This window comes from Pteronotus mesoamericanus, unplaced genomic scaffold (assembly GCF_021234165.1).
Source record: "Pteronotus mesoamericanus isolate MK-2021 breed Mesoamerican mustached bat unplaced genomic scaffold, CSHL_Meso_final contig_269, whole genome shotgun sequence".
Taxonomy (NCBI): Eukaryota; Metazoa; Chordata; class Mammalia; order Chiroptera; family Mormoopidae; genus Pteronotus; species Pteronotus mesoamericanus.
In genome coordinates, this window is record NW_026555114.1 from 3,690,082 (window position 1) to 3,714,512 (window position 24,431).

Sequence of the window (24,431 nt, forward strand, 5' to 3'; positions counted from 1 at the left end):
GAGGCTTAGATTTTGGTTGCCTTGGTAGAGGGCCACTTCTGGGAGCAGAGAAATGAACAGAGTTTTTGACGGTTTTATTCAACTGAAGAGACAACATAAGACACTTGAAGAGACAAATTCCCAGTGAAAAGACAGACAGGAAACTAAGTGCGACAAGTGTCAGGTACTCATCCTTCCAAGGCATTTAGCACATTTTGAAGCTGTGATTGATAGGAGACTAAGAAACTAAACAGAAAGCCTCTGAAAAACAGGGAGAAGGTTTGGGGCAGTCTCACTTTGATAAGGAGACTACAATTAGAATTCAGGGGGGCAGGGCACTGGTCAACATACTAAGCTCTCCCAAATGGGGGCGGGGGGGGGGGAGGGTGTTGTCAAGAAACAATGTTATGTCCTAAGAATGGACCAGAGAGAGACATAGTCTCACCAGAACTATAACCCAGCGGCAACTCAGCTCAGGCCCAAATTTGCACACTAAAGTCTTTTTTTTTTTTTTAAGTATTATTTATTTTAAAGATTTTATTTATTTGTTTTTAGAGAGGAGAAAGGACGGAGAGAAACATCAATGTGTGGCTGCATTTCGTGCATCCCCTGCTGGGGACCTGGCCTGCAACCCAGGCATGTGCCCTACACTGGGAATCGAACCAGCAACCCTTTGATTCGCAGGCCAGCGCTCAATCCACTGAGCCACACCAGCCAGGGCTGCACACTAAAGTTTTCAGCCCCCATTCTATATGCCTAGAGAGGGAAGAAGGTAAATGTGCTCTGGAGACAATGAAGCAGCCAAAATCTCTTTAAAATGTGGTACCTTACACTGACTGAAAATAAAACAACAGAAACAGAGTCCCCAGTAACCCAGATTTTGGAGTTGGGTAACAAAGATTTAAATATAAATGATTAATATGTACAGGAAAACACGGAAAAGAGAAATGGAAAGATCAAGAAAAATCATGTGTATATATATATGAATCAAATGAAAACTCAAGAACTCAACAGAAAAATTTCACATGAGATACAACAGAAGACAGAATAAGAACTGGCAGATAGGTTAATAAGAACTGGATTGAAAAAACAAACAGGGAAAAAAACACAGGAAAATATAGAATAGAATGTAAAGGGGCACGCAGGGCACTGTGACAAAGCCCAATGTACTGTTACTGGTGTTCCAGGCAGAGAGGACAGAATTGGGGAGAAAGACACCAACCCACATACTTATTAAACCTCAAAACCCAAGCAGAAAGCAAATGCAAATAATATCACATCTGAGCACATCATAAGACTGTTTAAATTGAAAGAGAAAAAATAAAGAGGAAACCTATAAAGTTAGATTTAAAGGACTCACGGGAATGTATATGGACACTATCTGGGTCTTGATTCAAACAAACTTTAAAAATAATTTTTAGAAAATCTTGGTAATCTTAACAGAGTATTCTCTGATAGTAGTAAAAAAAAAAATCACCATTAAAATTAAAAGCATTACTGGTGGCAATAATCACCCACAATGCAGGAGATGGAACTATCTGATTCAATCTTAACACAACTTAAACTTGTAATATATACAGAACTAGTAACAATAGTAGACTCTTTAACTTTGGTAAATATTTCTTAGAAACTAGATCCCCAAGGAACTAGCTGATGGTGTAACCAAAGGAACTAAGATGACAATGGAATAGGGAAAGATTCTGAAATCTGTGCCAAAATGCTCATCGCTCATATGGTATATAACAGTGAAAAATAAACTGTGGAAAGGTTAAAGTAACTGTGGCATTACTTCCTATGTGGCATCTAAAATAACAAGTACTAATGATATTAAAAACTATGTATATGCAACTCAAAAATCTATAGAACATGTACACAGCAATGAAAGCAAATATAAGTACATCAAATATTGACAGAAAATAGAAAATGTACAATCATCTGATCTTTTAAAAACATCTGCATCTAGCCATAATTTAAGAATGAGATTTTAAGAAGTAAAAAATGGTGGGTAAAGTTTTCATTTTTTAAACTTCATTCAGTATTGCCAAGTGTATAAACATCACCTACACAGAGATAAGAGTATAAAGCAAATGTTCTGAAATGTGTCTCTTGGAATCCTAGTAGTTCATGAGCGTGCTCAATCAGTATTACTCTACAAAGGTCCCTTGTCAAATAAGTTAGGAAAACAAAGAGTTTCCTCTTTCTAACAAAAGACTTTATCATCTTTGATGAATCTTTGAGCAGCAGATATGGCATAAAGTGCTCCCCCCAAATTGATTCACCCACATTACAGTAGTGGCAGAGATCCTGAAGTATCTTCTTGCTTGTCGCTACAGTTTACCCTTTGAACCATCCGAATCTGAACTGCACAGGTCCATTTATATGCATTTTTTTTCAATGAATACAGTAAATATATTTTTCTCTTCCTTATGACTTTCTTCACATTTTCTTTTCTCTTAGTTTATTTTAAGAATATATAATACAACATACAAAACATGTATTAGTCAACTGTTTATGTTGTCAGAAAGGCTTCCAGTCAATAGTGTATTATTAGTGGGTTAAGTTTTGGGGAAGTCGAAGTTATCCTTGGATTTCAACCAGATAAGGAGTTGTTGTCCCTAATCGTATCTACATTGTTCAAGGGTGAGCTATACTTTGAAATCATGACAGTTATTACACCGGTTGCTAAATCTTATTATTTAATGTATTACTAAAGAAACACATGTCACTATATCACAAATTTATATTCTAATTACCATTTCAACATACTGAGTTTCCCAGCACTCCATATTTTATGTTTTAAAAATTTATCCTGAAAAGTCCACAGACTTTATCACAATGCCAAAAGGTCTGTAGCTTGAATCAGAGTAGGAAATTCCAAGGTGCAAGAAACAGAAGTAGAACTCATAAAATAAAAGCAATAATGAGAAAGTCTTGGTCAACAAGGCAGGGAAGTGGCATGAAAGTTTTAATACCCACCATGGAACCTTACTGGAAAAGTCACCCTAGAGAAAGAAAGCCCAGTCCCAACCCAAGTTCAGATAAGAGGTCCCAATTCATATTACCTGTGTATGTACAGGAACCATAAGCTAAAAATTTGACATTCAAAATTCACCTACATTCCTGAGGCTTTTTCAGAATCTAATGAAAACTGCCTTAAAGACACTTCCATAAACCAAGGATCATAAGGCTCACACAGAAAACATGCCTCCCTCACCCCTGCCCCAGATGAGATCAATGAGAAAGGTTACACAAGAACACAGAATGATATGAGGCATCAGAAGATGCAAAAATGGGAAGAATTTGTACCCAACAAGCTAGAAATGTAGTAATTTGAAAACAACTTTAAAATAAGTGTATTAAATTGTTAAAAGAATAATGGAAGTAATAAAACAAGAACAGGAAAGGATTAAAAAAAGATGTTTCTAAAAGTGACCACAAATTCTGAATTAAAAGCACACACAGAAGTAAAAAACCGAAATGACAGCTCTAACAGTAAACTAAATATAGCCAGAGAGAAACCTGATGAATTACGAGGGACAGAAGAGTCAGAAGATTACACAGAGTAAAGCACAAGACAGACAAAATTGAAAAATACTAAAAAAGTCAGGAATAAGATATTTGTAACAATCTAATAGATAGTCTATATTTAAAAAGAGATAATGAAAGAGAAGAAAAATTTCAAAACTCAGGAGAGACAAGAACTCTCAGAATGAACTCAGGTGCACGCCAAGACCCCAAATGGCTAAAAATTAGTTCATTTTCTAATTATGTGCCTTGATATTGCTCAACATTAAAAAACAACAACAAAGGTAGGAGGTTGGAGCATTTAAGTTACCAGGGAGAAGATAGAGATAACCTACACAGAAACATTTAATGGAGCACTAGAATTTTCACCTACAACGATATGAGACAGCAGTGAAATACCATCAAAGCACTGAATATAAAATTTTACATGCAGTTAAGCCATTATTAAAAAATAAAGTCAATCTATAACTGTGTGTGTAGTCACAAATATACATATGTATACATTTACATACAAAATATAATTGTTTTTAATATATACAGACATTAGAACTCACAAGAATGCTACTGGAGGGCTACTAAAGAATGTACTGGGCAAGAAGGACGGAATATGATGCAAGAAGGAACAAGAATGGCCAAAGTGTTGGTAAAATTAAGTATGAATTAATATACATAATGGGAAGGAAAAGATCAGTTTTGAAAAGCATTCCAAAGTCTCAGAGCAGCTAGAGGTTAAAAAAAAAAAAAAAAATTCAACTAACCCAACGGCTAACAGAAAAGACATAAAAACAAGGCAGAGGCAGACTTAAATTATGGGAGAAACGATTCCAAATAGTGATCAGAGTAAATGTAAATAGATTTAACCCATCCCTTAAAAACATATCTAAAACAAACTGACACAGAAAAACTAAAATCAAAAGAGATGGAAAAAGACCTATCTAGCAAGTACTTACCAAAGAAACCTATTCAAAGTAAAAGCATTAATATAGATCAAAAGGGAAACAACATAATGATGATGTTTCAAACAATAAAGAACTAACAATCATGGATTTGTAAGTACCTAACCAGTCATTTGGAATTATATGAATATAAATATATTCAATGGGGGGGAGCAGGAAATGAGATAAATGTTGTACAAGGGTATAAACTTGCTACTGGATATGTAATTCCTGGAGATCTAATACATAGTATAGTGATAATAGACAAATACAACTGTATTTATAAACATCAAAAGTAGTTAAGAGACTAGATCTTATTTTTTTCACTGTTTGATAATTATGAGATATAATACATGCACTAGGTAAGGCTACAATGGCAATCATATTGCAATATAAATATCAAATCAACATGTTGTATACCTTAAATTTATACAATGTTACATATCAAATAGATTTCAAAACCAAACAGAAAGCAGACCAAAGGATATGGATACAGAAGATACGAATTAACAATCTAAAGATACGTGTTTAGAACCTTGAAGTCAACAAACATGATATGAATATACTCATACCCAATGTCTTCTTAAAGAAAATGCGGACTACTTAAAAAAGCTGAATTAAAATGACATACGTCAACAGAGATTTTGAAAACACAACGGTGAGTTTAAAAAAGACACCAAGTAGCAGAACATGTTCACCATGACAACATATACACATGCAGTTTTTAAAAATGTTTAACTTACTGGTTTTTAGAGAGGAAGGGGAGAGGAAAAAAGGGGGACAAAAAAGGTGCAAAAGTGTTTCTTCACTGGCTTAGCTAATTACTAACATCCAATATACTAGACCCTTAAAGTGATGAAATATATAATAAATAGCAATATAGGCAAATTGCAATGATCTGCCCTAATATTACAATGAAATCATGATACAGGAAAGTACCTCATGCTCTCCTCAGACTTTATTGATTTCCATGTAAAATAACCTCACTCTCCCATTCTCAAAGCTCTCTGTCCTCCTGGCTCTAATATTCACTTACTACACTCTATTGATTCTTCTTTAAGACTACTTTAAAAATCTATTGCATCTTCAGAGCTTTAGAGACTTTAGTATTTCCTCCAGCATTATTATTGTTAGTCTTTCATTCTGCCTCCAGTCTCTTTTGCTCCAGTCCACTCCAAGATATATAACCTGCAGATTTAGCTTCCAAAAAATGTAGCTTATGACACTTTACTGGTCAAAACTCTAAAACTCTCTAAAATCAGAGTTTATAAAGCCAAATAACACTTCGGGCATTCAAAGCCTTTCATAATTTACTAAAAGGTCTCATTCCCATTTATGCCCAACAAGGTTATCTTACTGAACCCTTTGTATTGCAGTCACTCATTTGTTACCAGCTGACATAAAAACAGCCTTTTAGGGGCTAAAAAAATGTGTTACTACATTAAAAGTATGTCTCAATTATTATATTCTAATTTAAAAAATGCTGACAAAACTTGGGTGGAATAAAATTCCAGCCATGATTCAACTAAGATGGCAGTCTGGCAAAACAGTAACTGAATGAGTTCCTTAAAGTGAGTTTTGTATTTGGTTCTGGAATGTAGAAGAGGTAATTGAGAATGTAAGTAAGCAACAATATTGCCATTAAATATTTGTTTTTTACATTCTAAACTCTGGTAATTATACTGGGACCCACCTTTTTTGGGAGGGTAGGAGAGTGAGCCAGAAATGAATTACAAAAGTAGTTTGAATTAATCCAGAAACAAATAGTTCCTACTATTAAGATTCTCTTTTCTTCAGAAACTTCAAAGCAAATCTTATTACAGTACATGTGAACTCACCACCACTTACCAATATCAGAAAGTGATTTATCTGTTTACTTCTTTGCTATTTAGCCTTGCCACTAGAAAGCAAGCTGCATGAAGACAAGGACTTTTGTTCACCAATGAAACTCAGGTGACCTGGAACACAGTGGGCACTCAAAAAAATTGTTGAATAAATGTGCTTGGCAGATCTAACACCTCAAGATGATAAAAGGCAAGATGCTTGCTCAACAGCAACTATCCCTGATACTGGGGAGCAAACAAGGGAGAATGGCCCTTGTCTCCAACTTTGGCAGAACGCCAGTATTTTTGCTATAACCAGTAAATGGTTTATGGCCCAAACTCAATTTATTTCTTTGTCTTATTTCCCATGCAGCTTACTTTTGCATATGTTAGGATGATTGTTTTAGAAACTGGTATTAAAATCAAAGGGTCTTTAGAGCATGTTTTGTATGTCTCCTCCTTGCATCAACTATCTTTTAAAAATGTATATGTACCTTCAAATACCAATGAGAAACCTGCCAAATATCTTACTCTTTTCTTTTCTGGTATTTTGGTAGTTCAGGTAGTCTGAGAAAGAAACAGGAGAGAAATGGTACAGGCTGACAGTTAATTTTTACTTATAATACTTTTCCTTAAAAAAAAAAAATCATGAAAACATTATGGTCTAAACATATACTAAGCCAAACACTGAAAAGCCACTGTCCAAATATTAATGGTCCCAACAATTCCCTTCCTCTCCCCTCTTTTTGTCATTAGTTTTTCTCATCAGCAGATATATTGTTAATAGCTCTATCTTATCAAGGATTCCCCCCTCCTTCAAACGTGCTATTTCTCTGCTCACCTTTTCAGAAACATTCTTCGATAGTGTTATCTATAATGGTTTCCTCAGCTCCTTCCCAGTCTCTCCCAATTTTCTCTGATCAGAATTTCACTATTCTCCCTATAACAAAACTGCTCGCAAAAGTCTCCAACAACCTTGGCCCTTACCAGATCCAATGGTCAATTCTCAGTCTTTATCTAACTTGACCTGTCTGCAGTATCTAAGAGATGATCATTCCCTCCTCCCTGAAAAACACTTAAAACCCCCCAAAAACCCTCACCCTGGGACTTTACTTCATTGCTTTGAGAGAGAGAAAGGTCGACTGGTTGCCGCCTGTACAGGTCCCAACAAGGGAAGGGATCAACCGCGCAATTTCCGGTCTACAGGACAACAGGAGTAACCAAGCTACAGCCGCCAGAGCTGAAAAACACTTTCTTCATTTGCCCCCACCCCATACCACACTCTCTTAGTTTTCCTTCTGCTTCACTGGTCACTCTAAGCCCTCCTCCTAGTCTCTTCCTTATCTTTCTTATCTGCAAGCCTCCAGGCTTTATTCCATCTGAGCAACCAGACGGTTCCCATTCCTTTCCTCTGCTCCATTCCCCCCCCCCCAGCACTTACCATTATAGGACATATTGTATACTTCATTTATTGTTTTATTTTCTGTCTCTGTGCAATAGTGTTTCATGAGGTTTCTTGCCTGTTTTTGTTTAGTGTGTTGCTAGTACACCAAACAGACCTAACTAATTGTAGAAGGCTCAATAAATATTTTTGGATGAATGAATGAACAATTGATAATAGTAACAGCCACTTTGTACTAGTAACTTATGAGCCAAACACTCCAATAAGCAAGTTACATATATTTCATTTAGCCCTCAAACAACCTCATGGGATCGCAGAGCCTGGGGGTGGAGTAGGGGATGGGGTTTTGGAGGGGGTGTTAACTTGCTCCATATCACAAAATTATAAAGTAGCAGTGCCATAATTCAAACCCAAGTTTACCCTTTTTGAAGTTAATGCTCTTAACTACTACATGGCATTAATTTTACTGGAGTATTATTTCACTACTTTTGGAATAAATTCAACTCTGCTAGTTTCCTGTGGTTGTTAATTAATCTCCATTTTCTCTGTGAAGTTAGTAAACATTCATTTACTAATACCAATTTATAAATTTTAATGGAAATTCTTATTTAAAGGAAAGCATTCCACATTTCCATTTTTAATAACAGTACAATTGAGAAGGCACACCACTGTTCTTCCAAATGTTGATGGCAACATTCAAACTTCCTCTCTCCCATTTCTATTAAAAAGCTCAAGCCAATGGTTTCCAAACCAGGCTAAAGAGTCACCTGAGTTTGTTTTGTTTTGTTTTAAAAACAAGATTACCAGATTCAACCCCAGAGCAAGAGAATCAGAATCTCTGAGAAACACAGTTAGGGAGCTAAGTATTTTTTAAAACTCCCCAGGAAACCTCAGTGGTTAGTCAAGTTTGGAAAACCCTAGTTAAATGAACCAAAGTTGGCAAAAGACTAATACCTCTATCTGAGCATCTGGCTCATGGCTGAACAATGACCAAGTCTCACTGGTACTGACCTTCTTAGAAAGAGGAACGATGCTGTTGGGTCGAACAAGCCTCCGTTTCTTACAGCTCAGTACAGGACGTGTTCGGGCTGCCACACAGGTGCCATCAGTTGATGAAGAAACTAGATTCAGTCGTTGCTTTTTATGTAACTGTTCCTCAGCATCAGAGCTGTCACCTGGCATGTGGTCTGCCAAGACAGGCTGAAGACTATACAAGAGAAAGGAAGAATATTCAACTGAGTCAGAAGAATCAAGGAAACAAAGATGGTTCAACCTCCTCTACTTGCAAATGTTCAGACACAAATAGATGTTCTGGAACAGAAGGAGGTCATCTCCTGATGCTCATGTCTGCTAATCTAATTATGTGTGTAGTGCCTGTTTTTGTTTGTAAGGCTGTTGGTGGACATTACCTCTATCATGTCTGAAAAGCGTGTAAGTTAGTAAGTGAACTCAGGCTCTAATGATCAAGTTCTATTCTACAACAGAAACATCAATTAAAAAAAAAAAAAAAAAAAGCAATGAATTCTGCAAATGTTAATGAGCTGCCTAAGTAAGAATCAGCTCTCCTATGAAACTCGACTTTTAGTACACACATTTTTTCACCTGTAGAGGACTTCCATAAATACAGATTTACAAAACAAAGCCTTTAGGGATTTAATTTGTTCCAGAGTACAGGATTTTATGTAAACACTTCTGAGAAATTCTACAAACATAATAATGATTCATAATAATTGTAGGACCTTTCATTTTTCTCCACAATGAGTCAATTTTAGGTCTCAGTAAGTAAAAAGGAAATACATTAGCATGCTAATTGAAACATACTTGCTACAGTAGAAGACATGCACAATATTATTAAGTGATGATGAGGTTTTTGCTTCTTTAAACCAGGGTTAATCCTGGCTAGAAATACTAAGAGCTCCAAACTCATCTTTTAAAGCCTACTGAGTGTATAAGAGGTAACTCACCTGTTAATAACTCCATTGACAGGTCTCAATGCTCCACATGATTTGGTAGATAATGACTCTGAAAGATGACCAGAGGCACCATGGTTTTCCAGTGGCTGAGAAACAGACTCGGTCTGAATAAGGAGAATAAAAATAACAATACATTATCAACAATATTTAACAGCACCCAGCCTGAGAAACAGCACTATTTCATTTAAATAAAATACCTAAAAAATTCTGATGACCAACCTGAAAAACAAAATTCGTTATGATTGAAGAAAAAGAAAGCAATTAACTGCCTTTTGCTTTGGGAAGAAGGTGGTGTGCAACCAAAATATGTAGCAGACTAAAGGTAGTAAGCATAGTCCTTCATGGTGTAGCTCAGTAGATTAAGCACTGGCCTACAGACCAAGGGGTCACCGGTTCAATTCCTAGTCAGGGAACATGCCTGGGTTGCTGGCCAGAACCCTAGTGGGGCGGGGGGGGGGGGGGGGGGGGCGCAAGAGGTGAATACACATTGATGTTTCTCTCCCTCTTTCCCTCTCCCTTCTCCTCTGTCTAAAAGTAAGTAAATACAATCATTAAAAAAAGAAATATTAGTAAGTACCTACTGAGAGAGAAATGACCTAAATGATTCAATCGAACAGCAACTTATTAGCAAAACAACTGAATAGTAAGTAACCAGATCTTCAACTAAGGGTTAAAAAGAATATATAAGTTCAGTATCAAAACAAATAAGGAAATTTAAATGTGCTTAATTCTGCTTAACTTCACAGTAAATACTGGAAGCCTCTTTCTAGAAAACTATAATTTGTTCAATAATATATATATATTTGTGTTAAAAAAGTAATAAAATCTTAATGAATAATCCTAATGCTATCAGGTAGTGACCTACTCTCTTTCGACTACACAAATCAAATATATGCTTAGAATACAGAAAAATGAAAAGAGGAGAATAATCTGTAAAGTTTAAATTTCTTTCTTTTTTTTTAAAAAAGATTTATTTCTTGGTGAGAGGCGGAGGGAGGGAGAAAAACACTGATAAGCTGCCTCTTGCAAGCCCCCAACCAGGCGCCTGGCCCACAACCCAGGCATGTGCGCTGACCAGGAATCGAACCAGCGCAGGCCAGCACTCATTCCACTGAGCCACACCAGCTAGGGTCGGGAAGTTTTAATTTCAATATTTCAAATAAAATTATGTTTTTACTAGGCTCAGCAGGGATAGGTCAGTCATGAGATGTCAATCATGTGAGTGTCCGAAGTATAGGCAATAAAGCCACAGATGCAATTATCCTTCAGCTCTAGGAGTTGCTGAAATACCAAAAATTTGCTGTGGGTCCTTGTCACCACACACTCAAAATGACTCAGGGTGGGGGGTGTGTGTGTGTGTATGCAAGCGCGCGCGTGTGGGGGGTGGGTTGTTCTGAAGTTCTCTTTCCTGCTACCAGTGTGTATCAAAGCCAATATTTTGAGGTTGTAATTCTATTTACCTAGTATTGCTCAATTTCTTTTCGATCTTTTCACCCAAGGTGGGGGTGGGGGGGGAGACAAAGGATTTGCAGTCGTGAGAGCAGTTGTAGACAAGTATCGAAAAAGGGTAAGAGATTGGGAAGCTAATTAAAAAATTTTAAATACAAATTATCCAAAAACTTAGGTCAAAGTAGTGTATAATCATGTAAGACATTATCAGTATATTAATGATGAGTGACCACTGGGAAATTATCCTTTCTTCCTTCGTAGATACCCTGTACCTCTAGGTTAGATATCACAAATACTCTAGAAAAATTACATTAGTTAATAATGCCAAAACTATGGTAAATTGGTATACATACTCATGTCCTTAAATGCTAGACTAATTTCTTACTGGAAAGTAATGCAATATTAAGTAGCAACAGTTATAAAAATGTCCATATCCTCTGACAAAGTATTTTACTCAATCCTAAAAATCTCAATTAACACACCTCCTAAAATCTTACACATGAAGCTGGTCACTGCAATTGATACCAATAACCTATATAAATTTTCAACATCTGAGGCACAGTTGTAAGTTATGACCAACGCAAATAAAGAATATTAAAAATAATCATAAAGGACACTTCTTTTTCCCTTATGCCAGAAAAACACATAAAGATTAAAAAAAAAAATCAAGGGCTAAATTCAAATATTTTAAGTACAATTTGTGGTGACTAAAAATATACACACATAGATAATGACAAGACAAAAATAGTGTAACAGAGGTAAAACTATTCTGAAATTTTCTCTATATTTAAAGATTTTATTTATTTATTTTCAAAGAGACAGAAGGGAGGGAGAAAGAGAGGCAGAGAAACATTGATGTGAGAAAAACAGTGATCAGTTGCCTCTTGCATGTGCCCTAACTGGGGACCAGCTTGAAACCCAGGCATGTTCCCTCACTAGGTGTCGAACTGAAGACCTTTCTGATGCCCAACCAACAGAGTCAGATGGGTCAGGAAATTTTCTTTTTATTTAGGTATTTTTGCATTAAGAAAGATCCCAGATAAACCCAAATACCCTCCTGAATTGCCAGTGAGGATTTACTATTCAGAGGGGACTCCAAAAAGCCCAGACAAGTATTATAATACGACAAAGGACTGGAAAATCTAAAGGATTTAATATTGAAGTTAACATTAGCTAGCAGATGTATGACTCCAGGCATGTTACAACTTTCACAGACTTCAGAAGTTCTGGTTTAGATGAAGAATTTTTCTTGGAACACAAAACTGCTGTGATCATGAACTTTTTGCTGGTATATGGATCTCAAGAACTCTATCAATTTTACATTCACTTTAAATAACAGCTTTTAATATTATATCATGGCAGATCTGATTTACATATCTACATGGGTCTCTGTTTAGTAATGGACTGACTCCATTTAAGATTTATTTTGTAAGAATGATGGGGGAATTAACTGCAAGGATACACCTGCCCAGACAAAATACTGCCGTATTTTAACAAAATCTTACTTCCAAACAAATTTCTCATTCTTATAGAAAGTCTAAATAATGAAAAAAAGCACAAATCACCAGTAATCTCACCACCTACAAACAACTACTACTAAGTGCCTACGTTGTTTTTCATGCCAAGAGATGTATCTATATTTAAATACTATTGATCTTCAATGTGAGTTACATGGATTTTCTTAGAGGAACCCAAAATTTCCTGGAGATAACTCAACCCCCAAATTAAAATTGAAGTCAAAAGGGAAAACATTTTTAGCACAGAAATGTTTGTCAAGGGCATAGAAGCACACAGCAATCAAGAAAATGAACATCAGAGAGGGAAGGTGCCTGGATTCCAGTCCCAACCAGACAGGGAAGCACTGAATATTTAGGACAATCTGCTTAAAGACCATGGGATATCCTGAACTAACAATGAGATCCAAAAGCAAGGCATTTTGGGGCACCTGCATTCATCACTCACTCTCAAACGCAAAAAACTTAAAATATTACTGCCAATCATCCAACAGTGTCCCATCTGGGAAACAACAAAAACCCCCACAACTCACAGCCTTGGCTGGGTAGCTCAGCTGGTTAGAGCATCATCCCAATAAGCCAAGGTGGCGGGTTCGATCCCCAGTCATGGCACATTCAAAAGGCTACCTACCAATGAATACATAAATAAGTGGAACAAACTGATGTCTCTCTCTCTCTCAATTTAAAAAAATCACAAACACATGTAATTTTACTTAAGACATTCTTCTTTTAAATTATTAACTTATCCTCACCTGAGGACATTTTTTTTTTTCATTGCTTTTGAGAGAGAGAGGGAGGACGGGAGAGATGTGAGAGAGAAACGCTGTCTAGTTGCCTCCAGTATGTGCCTAGATGAGGGATCAAACCCATGCCCTTTCAGTTACAGGATGATGCTCCAACCAAGCCACACCAACTAGGACCACTTAGAGCCTCTTAAACGCACTCACAATGCCGTAAGACAAGCTGAACAACACTCCCTCATCCTACAGTCCAAAAAGCCACGAAGACAGAGAATAGAGACACACTGACCAACACTTCACAAATATTAAATCCACACACTAATTTAAGCTTAATCATTACTACTGCAGTGGTTTGTCTCATTAGCATTTTCAGGAAACTAAAGCATGACTCAGATATCTGTCATCCAATGGGAAAGTGCAGAAAGGATGAAAAAATTTAAGGCTCTCCTATCTGGAAAGTAAGAGTTACATAGAGCTTCTCTTGAATTTTATATGACATTCAGATACATGAGGGAACATGCATCCCATAGCCATAAAGAAAAGAGTAAAAAAACTGGAAGTGGTAGGGCATAGTGCTTCTGTAACACCCACCCTTTTGTTTCCACAAAGCAGCGCCCCAGGAGATTACTTGTAGGGCAATCTTGGACTTAAACGTAGCTAGGGGGTTACCGAAGTGATCCCCTGCCCAGTAGTATACACACACAGTGGTAAAATAAGTGATTAACACAGCAGTGAGATTCAAATTGTTATTCATATACGGCAGGCATCTCATCCACCTTCTTGGCCAAATTAAGTGTGACAAAGAGCCCTTAGAGTAAAGCTAGATAATAAATTAAGGTTTTAAGGGGTAGATTTTTCTGGGGTCTAAGAACCAACGTCCACTGGATTTATTTTACCAAAAGTAGAGAAAGTAAAAGGGTAAAAACCCAAACATACATATTTAAAAACACATAATAAAATTAAACTCTACCTGCAAGGCATGTGTGTATGTATCATCAACCAATGCCATATCATAACTGCTTGAAATATTTTCTTAAATGCATGACATCTGTTTGTCTAGAAAACTTTAGTGCTGTTTTGGTTAGTTACTGCCTTTTTGACAAATATTACAAAATTGAAAAAAAGGCTAACTGGGTGTAAAGAATTCAACATTTAGTCCTGTATCAAAATAAATTATAGTTTTTTGACTTTATATAAACTATTTCATGTTTGAAGCTCCATGGCTCAATGATACTCAGCATAATCCTGTTTAAAATCACCAAAATATTGCTGGCCCACAAACAGTATACCACTCATTTCCATGAACCAGCACCATGGCCAGGAAATTGTGCTAAATTGGGAGTGGAAAACTGAATTCACTTTCACCAAGTTACTTACATATAGGCTTCAATTTCTGCACATGTCAAATGGGACTATGTGCCTTGCTTTCCTATGTCTGTTATGTTGATGTTAAATAAAAGTCTATACAATTTTATGAAAAGTTTTGAATTATTAACTTTAAAAAATTTCAATCAACATAATGCTGTTCCAAGTCCAAAGCCTACCAAAACCTAGTATTTATACTTACCAACACCATTGAAAATATACATTTGGAATCTTAAGAAACACAAGAACTGCAAAAACAGTCTTATAAATTTTTATTGCTTGATTTATCCCAAGCCCAATTTATTTTAAAAGTTCTAAACACTGATTGGTCAGTCAGTGTTTTTTAATACTGTGGATCAAATACTCCCCAGCCAGTCTTTATCCCTCTACATTTCACCTCAAAACTCTCAATGGGCCCATGAACCATTCACTCATCTGTCCCTGGTGACTGTAAAACTTCAAGGAGAATAAAGTTGCTCCTGCTTAACCAATGGTAAGAAAATTATACCTAGGGTTAAAAAAAAAAATCTAAAGCTTACATTTTTAGCATGTCTGTCTTCTGACAAAGCCCTAACCCTTCATTTGTTATCCCCATCACTTCCACAAAGTAAGGAAAGGGTAAAAGAGCAAGGTTTATTTTACAAATAGAAACAAATACAAATAATGAAGTCATTTGTTAAAAGCCTCAGAAGTAATGCTTTTCCTAAAACAAAACAAACCCTCCTCAATTTCAAATCCAATCTTCAAAAGAAACATAGGAAGGATAATCCAGGAAATAATGGAATTGACTGTCTATAGGAGGTGGGAACAGGATGGAAAGAAGGGGGAAAGGGGATAGTAGGGGGAAGGAGGTAGTAGGGATGATAGCCTTTGGATAGCTCAGTGTCTTAGAACTATAGTAATGTTTCACATACTTGAAAAATAAACAACAGAGAGCAACTACTGTGTGTGCATGTGGGCGGGAAGGCACCAAAAGTAGAACACTGTAATAACAAAAGAACCTAACTATTACAAAACAATTACATAAACTGAAAGGTATGAGAAAGAAAAGTATAACTTCAGGAAGCATTTTCACTGTATGTCATAGGGCTAACATACTGTACACAATACTGTACTCTGGTTAAAAAATGTTTCTCATAGGGGTATGAGTTGGCAATTATGAAAAAACTTTATGGGGAATCAGGATTGAACAGGTAAGTACAGTAAGAAAAGAGGAAGACTCTGGTGTAAGCATCTGGTAATAGTATGAACTCATGGTTTTTAACATACATACAGATAGGTAAATAAGTAAATATAGGTATGTGTGTGCGTGCATGTGCTAGCATACACACATATATTTCCTAGCTTTCTCTGATACCAAGTAGCAATAAGAACAACTAAGTACACAGATCTTGGTTTTGAAATCCTGAAAAAAAGGAACAAGGGCTGGAACTGGTAAAATGCAAAATGAACCTAGAACATCTTGGTGTGCCAGAAAGTGAATGCTCAACAAAACAAAACAAAACAAAAAACAAAACGGGCAGAGACGCACGTAGAAAGGACACAGGAGCCAATCTGAAGGAGGTCTCAATGCCAAAAGCTGAGGCAATCAGAGCAACTGAATAAATAATAGTAGTAATAGTTTATATCCATTAAATAAAAATCCACGAATCCATTCTGAACAACTGAATGACTACATAAACAAATAAAGGAGAAGAGACAGCTCTTCGTAACAAAATCCCAGGTAACAAATGCAGAAAATAGAAAATCACCATTTAGTAAACATGACAACAACAATGGATGCAGGCAAAAACCTCTTGTGGATGATGAAACTGTGGATTAAAGTATGAGAACAGAATATTACATAGTATCTTCCCATGATACTCATTCATTAGGAAAAGAAAAATACTAACTCCACCGTGGAGAAACCCAAAAAGCTATCACTTCCAACAGCATGTACCTACAACATGATGTACTAAGAAGGGCACAGTTACCACTTCTGCGGCATTACTATAAAAAAAAGCATAACCTCTAATAATGAGAAAACATTGGGCAACTCTGATTTGAGGAACATCACACAAAATAACTGACCAAAATAACTTTGTGTCAAGGTCATGAGAGACAAGGACCAAGGAACTCTCAGATTGGAGGAGACTTAAATATGACAGCTAAAAGCAATGAGGGGTTTTGAACCAAATAGGAACACAGTGAGAAAAAAAAAAGAGTGAAATTCAAATAAAATCTGTATAGGCCTGTATCAGTGTTAATTCCCAATTGTGATCATTGTTCAATGTTACACAAACTTTTAAACAGAAGGGTAAGCAGGGCAAAGGCTATGTGGGGACTCTGTACTACTTTTGCAGCTTATTGTTAAGTCTAAAATAAGTTTTTAAAAAAGTTTTTAAAAAAGGATATTTACGCATCATTAATTTAAAAAAAAAAAAAAAAAAAAAAAGGAGCCCTGGATGGTGTGGCTCAGTGGACAGAGTGCTGGCTGGCCAGTTTGATTCCTTGTCAGGGCACATTGCCTGGATTGTGGGACAGGTCCCCAGTAGGGGGGCGTCCAAGAGGCAACCACCCAATGATGCTTTCCTCTCTGTCTCCCTCCCTTTCCCTCTCTCTAAAAATAAATAAAATCTTTTTTAAAAAAGATAACAAATAAAATAAAAGAAATGTTCATATACAAATCTGGTATCAGCCTACGGGCTTCCTATCACCTATAGGATAAAGTAAGTATAAGCTCATTAAGATAAAAACAAAATTTATTATGAATTGCTAGGCTCTCTCAAGTCTTTTTTACATTATACATGTAGTACCTTCCCTGCTGAAACTCATTCCCGACACCATCCTTGGGTCCACAAAACACAGCGTAAATACATCCTTCACAATGAAACTACCATTCCTGATCTCCTCTAATAAAAGAACTGCGAATTCTCCCTAAACTCTTCTGCATGCCTGTTGGTTGAATCCAAAGCCCTCAAAGGAAGATACCTGGGTTCTGATGATAGGTAGGTGTTTCCTAGACACACAGTATAGTCTGGAACATCAATGAGATTTTATCAAGTGTTTATTGTGGACTGAACCCTGTTATAAACACATTACGCTTCTTTAATAATCACCATCAACCCTAAGGAGGTAGGAACAAAGCCACACCCACTACCCCAAGACCTTTTGAGGGAAGATGTGTTACGGAAGTTCAACACCACCCTGACCAGTATGGCTCAGCTGGCTGGGCCTCAATTTGCAAAAGCAAAAGGCTGCCACGTTGATTCCCGGTCAGGTTACATGCCTGGATTGCAGGTTCAGTCCCCAGTAGGGGTACATTATGAAGGGCAACCAATTGATGCTTCTCTCCCTCTTTCACCCTTCCTTCACCTCTCTCTAAAAAATAAAATCTTAAAAAAGAAAATTCAATACTAAGAGTGAGTTGTAATGTAAACTATGGACTTTGGGCTATTGTGATGCGTCTATGTAAGTTCAACTGTAACAAATGTAGAGTTCTTGGGGAATGTTGACAATGGGAGGGAGAGACTATGCATGCATGGGGGGCAGGAGGTATGTGAGAAATCTCTATACCTTCCCCTCAATTTTGCTGTCAACCTTAAACTACTCTAAATAAAGCCTTAATTTTAAAAAATAAAAAATATTAATATTTATGCCTCAAAAGGTATCATTAACTAAAACTATAAAGTCTTATAAGTATCACTTCAGGTCAACTTTTGCCACCAAATGAATTAGATGCACAACTTAGGGGAAAAAGCACTTTTGGTTCTCAGGGATGTTCGAATTTTAGAAATGCAGATAAAGGATTACGGACCTGAAGTATTATTCCTACTTTACAAAAGAAGGTATTGGAAGTATGAGGAGAAGGGGTAGTTTGCAAATGTCTATCCCGTCAGGGTGGTTGGTAGTGTTTGGATCTCTTATGTCCTCATGGATTTTTTTTTTTTTTTTTTTGTTTAGTCATTCCATCAATGAGTGAGAAGTGTTAAATTTTCCAAATATGATTATATATTTGTATTCTTTTAGCTACATATATTTTGCACTTCATATATTTAAAGCATCCACCTTATATTATTTGCTTCAACCTAAAGAGATCTGTTCAAGTAGATATTCTGCCAACAAATTTTCTCAGCTTTTATCTGAAAATGACACTTAATTTTTAAAGAAAAAATGTTTTTGCTGTTACAGATGTTGAGCAGCATGGCCCCATTTTAAATGTCTCATTCCACTGTTTCTGATAAGTAGTCACCAATCCTTATTAATGTTCTGTTATATAAAATGTACCTTTTTTATCCTCTGGCTACTTCCAAGATTTTCTTCACCTGATGTTCACCACTTTTTATTATGTTTTCTCCTATTTACTATTCTCTGAATTTCTTGAATCTGTAAATTGATGTTTCTCATTCAAATATCCAATCATTATTTCCTCAAATTTTTTTTTCCCGGTACTGTCCTCTTTCTCCTCCTTCTGGAACTTGACCTATACGTATTTACTGTTTCCTGGGACTATCATTCCCGAAAATCTCTACATTCAGTGTTCCATTCTTTGTATTCAACAATTTCTATTGACCTTCTGTTATTTTCACTGACCCTTTCTTTTGTAGTAGTTTTCAATCTGCTCTGAAATACAGTAAATTTATTCAGATACTGAACTTTTCAATTCTACAATTTTTTCTACAAGTTCCATTTGATTCTTCAGTTCTCATCTCTCTGCTGAGATTCCTCCATGTATTTGCTTTTTATCTTTTACTTGAAATCATCATATTTTTATTAGCTGCTTTTAAGTCTTTATTTCCTAACTCCAACTTCTGAATCATTTTAATACCAGTTTCTACTGACTACCATTCTCATGACTAAGGGCGTATTTTCTTATTTATTGATTTTTGGGGGTGAGGAGGGGTTCTTTTCCTTTTTAAAAAAAAATTTGTTACTTACTGATATGCCTTAATGAATTTTATTATATACAGACACTGTGAATGATATATTATAGAAAATTTGAATTCAGTTAATCTTCCTGAAGTGTGTTAATTTTTGTCCTAGCAGGCAAATTTCTAATTGGATAGAAACCAACTAAATATTGATTCTGTGGAACTGGTTTTGTGTTTTCATAGAAACATCCTGGAGTCTATTTTGGATTTCTCCTTAATTTTCTAAGTGAGTCATTTAGTCCTGGGAAAGTCTTTTTAAGTTCTAAAGCATGGGTCTTCTTTGGTATCAATGAGGCCCAGGGTGTTTACCAAGTCTTGTCTGGTTTCAAACTCCAAATTCTGATCTTCCTCGCTCTAGGCAAACTACATTCTCTGCTCAACTCTTTCCAGCCTACCAACTGTTGCTTTCTACTAGGCTCTTATCAAATCTTCCCTGAGTTTTGTGCAGTTCATGGCTTAGATTAAGATTTGAGAGGGATTTATATAGATTATGGGGCGAAGACCTTCCCTACTACCATGACTCTCTATCTTTGCCACCATCCTCTCTTTCAATTTCCAGCTATACAAGCCAATGATATTGTGGCTCTCTAAGTGAGTTCCAGATATCCTGTTCCACAGGGCTGAGGAGGCCCTCATCTGATATTTTTTTTGTCTGAAATTGTGTTGACTTTCTTTGATACTTTTTAAACACATTCTTCACATATCTAGTAACACACATAGGTTCCAAGTTAGCTCTTTTTGCTCCTGTTTCTTAATTGGGGGAAATGGGACTATTATTTATTGGAGGGAGGAGGAAGAGGTAAAGGACATGTTTCAGAACACCAAAGAAAAAACCTCAAAGACTTTTCACATTCCCTCTTTCCGGGAAACACACCCTCTTTGTTCAGAAGAGGTTTATTTCTTAACAGTTTATCAACGCAGTTTATGGGCAGCTACAAAGCCACAGGCTCTTAGTTTCTCTCCTCTATCTACTCTTACCTTTCAAACTACCCTCTGAGTTAGAAGTCTGACTGAAGCAGTTTGGTGGCGGTGGGGAGGGGAGCATTTTCCTAGGAGTTCATCCTTAGACCTTTCCTTCCTCTCCCCCAATACTATGTGGTAAAAAAACAGAACTCACTTTCCCATCTCAGGGAATATTGCTTGCTTGTCTCAATGGGCTCAAGAAAGGCTCGCCCATGCATCTGGTGTTTTTGATCACAGGCTGGGCCCCCTTAGAATAACTTAGTTTCAGCAATATCTATACTGTGCTCATAACACATGCAGATATATAAGTAGTTCTGTTTAAAGAGGAAAAAAGTCATTCATTTTAGAAATGAGGCAAAAAGATGATTTTGTGTCCTTTCAGTGTAACACTGGAACATTATCTAATGAGCCCACTTAAAGGTCATATGATCTCCATAAATTATTTAACTTTGTTTTACTTACTATTTAAAACTGATTAGTGTCCCAGATGCCTTAAGTTGGGTGTTTTATCTTTAGAACTAAGGTTGATTTGTTCGAGCTAAAATTGATTTGTGTCTAGTTGAAAATGTAACTCCAAAGGTTATAGTTTGTATGCAACTAAGTAATCTCATTCCAGCGCTCCTCCTTCCTTTTTTTTTTTTTTTAAGATCTTATAGAGAGAAGGGAAGAGAGGGAGAAAGAGAGGAAAAGAAACATCAATGTGTGAGAGAATTATCAATCACAGTTGCCTCTCACACTCCCCATCTGGAGGTCTGGCCCACAACCCAGTCTCGTGCCCTGTCTGCGAATCGAACTTATGACCTTTTGGTTAGTAGGCTGGCACTCAATTTACTGCGCCACACCAGCCACGGCAGCAGCACTATTCCTTTCAATAACTACATGCATAAGTCAATTATAGGTATCAAGATACTGTTACCAATTATGCCAACATTCCCACCTTAATCAGCCACTATGGATTTTTTGATAATTATGTCTTACTTCTTGAAACTGTATTTTGATGGTTAAAAAAATTCGTTTGTTGTTAATCGTGGTAAGTTTCAGAAAATAAACACAACAAAACTAAAAATACCTCTGACATAATTATTTTTAAACCACAAGTTCTTCAAATTGGGATGGGGGGCAATAAATACTTCTATTTTGGAAAAAAGGGAAAAGAGAGTAGTTAAATGTATGAAAATTTACAACTGCCCCTGCCAAATATGACCTAAGGCTTTTTAAAGCAAAACTACATAGTGCCCTCCTACAGTGAAAAACTGCCCAGCAATTAACATGTTAGGCACACTATTCAAATATTTGACATGTTTTTAAAAAAATGAAGGACCTTCAACTTGTTTAATGTCTTTTAAGAAATCATGCTTTGCAGCCCACCCACAAATACAATAAACCAGTGATTTTCAACATTTTTCATCTCATGGAACACATCAACTATTAAAATTCTGCGGCATATTAAAAAAATGTATTTTTGGCTTCTCTGACAAAGAAATAGGTATAATTTTGATTCATTCATACTGGATGGTTATTGTTGTGCTGGCTATTGTCATTTTCTAAATTGGCAACCTAAGGGATAAGAGGTCAGTGTCCCAGATCAGATAGTCAGGTACTGCATGTTTTAAAAATTCTTGCAGCATACGGATAAATTGCTGCAATAAACAATGGAAATGTACTGCCTTCTGTCTGCCTGTTTCCTTCAGAAAGACACTTTCTGAAGATTAACCTCTCCTTCAAGACATAGAGTGGCAGTGTATACCAGAAAGACACTTTCTGAAGATTAACCTCTCCTTCAAGACATAGAGTGGCAGTGTACACTAGTTTTCATTCTTATTATCAATTTTAGTCAATCAGAAACTACTATGGTCAACACAATGATAAAGATGGTCTTGATATTCAGTAATTTTACAATCTAATATGGGTTATACACATACAAGTAAATGGTGGGTAGGGAAACAGACAAGTCCATGAGTGAGAAGCATGCATGCGTATATATGTGAATGTGTGTAAAATATAACAATGAGAATCAATAACACAGTGAGACTATTATTATGTCCTATCCTCCACAAATGCTGAATATAGAAAATTACCAGAAAAACACAAATACAGAAGATTATCAGAAAAATTTTGGAATCCATAAATACTGTGCACAAATACAATACATAAAACTTACTCCCAATCATATATGCTTTAGTCTCATGTTTCCTCTAATTATCATACCACCAGCACCAGCTAACCTTTCAACTTACTAATGTGTTCTGTCTCACCTGCAACAAATTTTATCCTGGCTAGAGCAATCACTGAAACAGTTGCACAATGACTTTTTAAAAGTCTGTAGATTGAATAGCAGCAAAATTCAGCATTCTGCTCTTTAATTTATTTAAAACTACTTTCCAGTGAAGAACCATGAATCTCTTGATGTCGTCACACTTACCCCTAGCATTCAGTGGCTGGCTTTCTTTAAGCTCTCTCATTAGGAAAGTTACTTTTCACTGTATCGCATGAGTTCCTACTAACAAGGATAATGATAAAGGACAGCAAGCTTTGCTGATGTGCAGAGGCAAGAAGACAAGTTGGTTTAACCCACAATTTAAAGAGTCAGCAATGCTTACTGGCTTCCCAAACAACTGTCATGGGACTTTGGAATTTCTAACAAATTGCTTAAATCAAGAAATGAAAATATTCATAAAAGCCAGTGACTTTCAGGGGAAAGTAAAAAAGTAAAGAAACAAAGGAGTGCTTCTGGAAATCAGAAAGAAAAGGAATTAACCTTGGTGTTGAGAGAAACAGGATCCAGAAGATTACAGAAAATGGCAGTGGTATCCTCCTTATAGAATTAGAGGGGGTAACTCATAAAATATAACACTTTCAGTATCTTTTTGAGTTAAACCTCTAGTCCAACCTTTTGATTTTTATAGTGGCCGAGAAAAGTTACCTTACTTGTCAAAAGAGCCATAGCCACATGTTCTCCTGATTCCCAGTAATACTTCATAATGCTACAATGCTCTGGCTGTGTTGTCTTCAGAGTTAGGCACTGCCTTTGAAATCCTAAGGCCAGCCACACAGCTGTAGGAGGAGCTGTGTACTGCCCTATTCAGCAATTCGACCTTTAAAAGCCAATTGATAAAAGAGAATACAGTACCCTTCTTCCAGACAATGCAAGGATCCTTCTAACAATAAACTGTGCTCATGCTACACCCTAAATTTGCACTCATTTCCCCTTTTCTGTGTTTATACTTACCAATTTATCATTCCCGTGATCTGCCTTCACCTCAGAACTAAGTGGAAGAAGTAAGTCTACTGTTGCATGTTCTGGAGGAGGCGCCTCTCCAAGAACTATCAACCCCTACAGGACACAAAGAAAAACAGCACAAGTGAGTGGTATTAAAAGTTACAAATTTAATTTAAAAGTTAATATCAAAAGGGTTAGATGCAGGAGTGTCCAACCTTTTGGTGTCTCTGTGCCACACTGGAAGAAGAGTTGTCTTGGGCCACACATTAAATACACTGTAATCTCAAAAATGCCTCATAATGTTTTAAGTAAATATACAATTTTGTGTTGGGCCACATTCACAGCCATCCTGGGCTGCATGTGGCCCACAGACTGCAGGTTGGACACCACTGGAGGGGAAGGGGAATGGTTTCCCAGAGGCCTGTTCTTACTTGCTGTGTTTTCCCAGAAGTTATCTGAACATAAAGCCTAGCAACAGCCATCAATAAGGCCTGAGACTTAGACCCAAGTTTCTCCTTTCCTCCATTTGAACGTTCTGATGTACATGGCTTGTTACCATTTAGCATCTTTTAGATCTGGAATCTTTATCAGAGTATATGGTATTTTACACTGCATTACCAACCAGACTATACT

The 24,431-nt window shown here is 36.5% G+C and overlaps 1 protein-coding gene across 2 annotated transcripts in view; it reads right to left on the bottom strand.

Annotated features, from left to right (window-relative positions):
* Nucleotides 1–24,431, bottom strand: part of KANSL1 (KAT8 regulatory NSL complex subunit 1) — a 152,360-nt gene that overhangs the window by 19,356 nt on the left and 108,573 nt on the right. For both annotated transcript variants that reach the window (XM_054574891.1, XM_054574890.1), the window contains exons 5-7: nt 23,808–23,912; nt 9,629–9,741; nt 8,676–8,871 (exon numbers count right to left, since the gene is read on the bottom strand). In XM_054574891.1, coding sequence (XP_054430866.1) covers nt 8,676–8,871; nt 9,629–9,741; nt 23,808–23,912 — 414 coding nt within the window. The remainder of the gene's footprint in view (nt 1–8,675; nt 8,872–9,628; nt 9,742–23,807; nt 23,913–24,431) is intronic.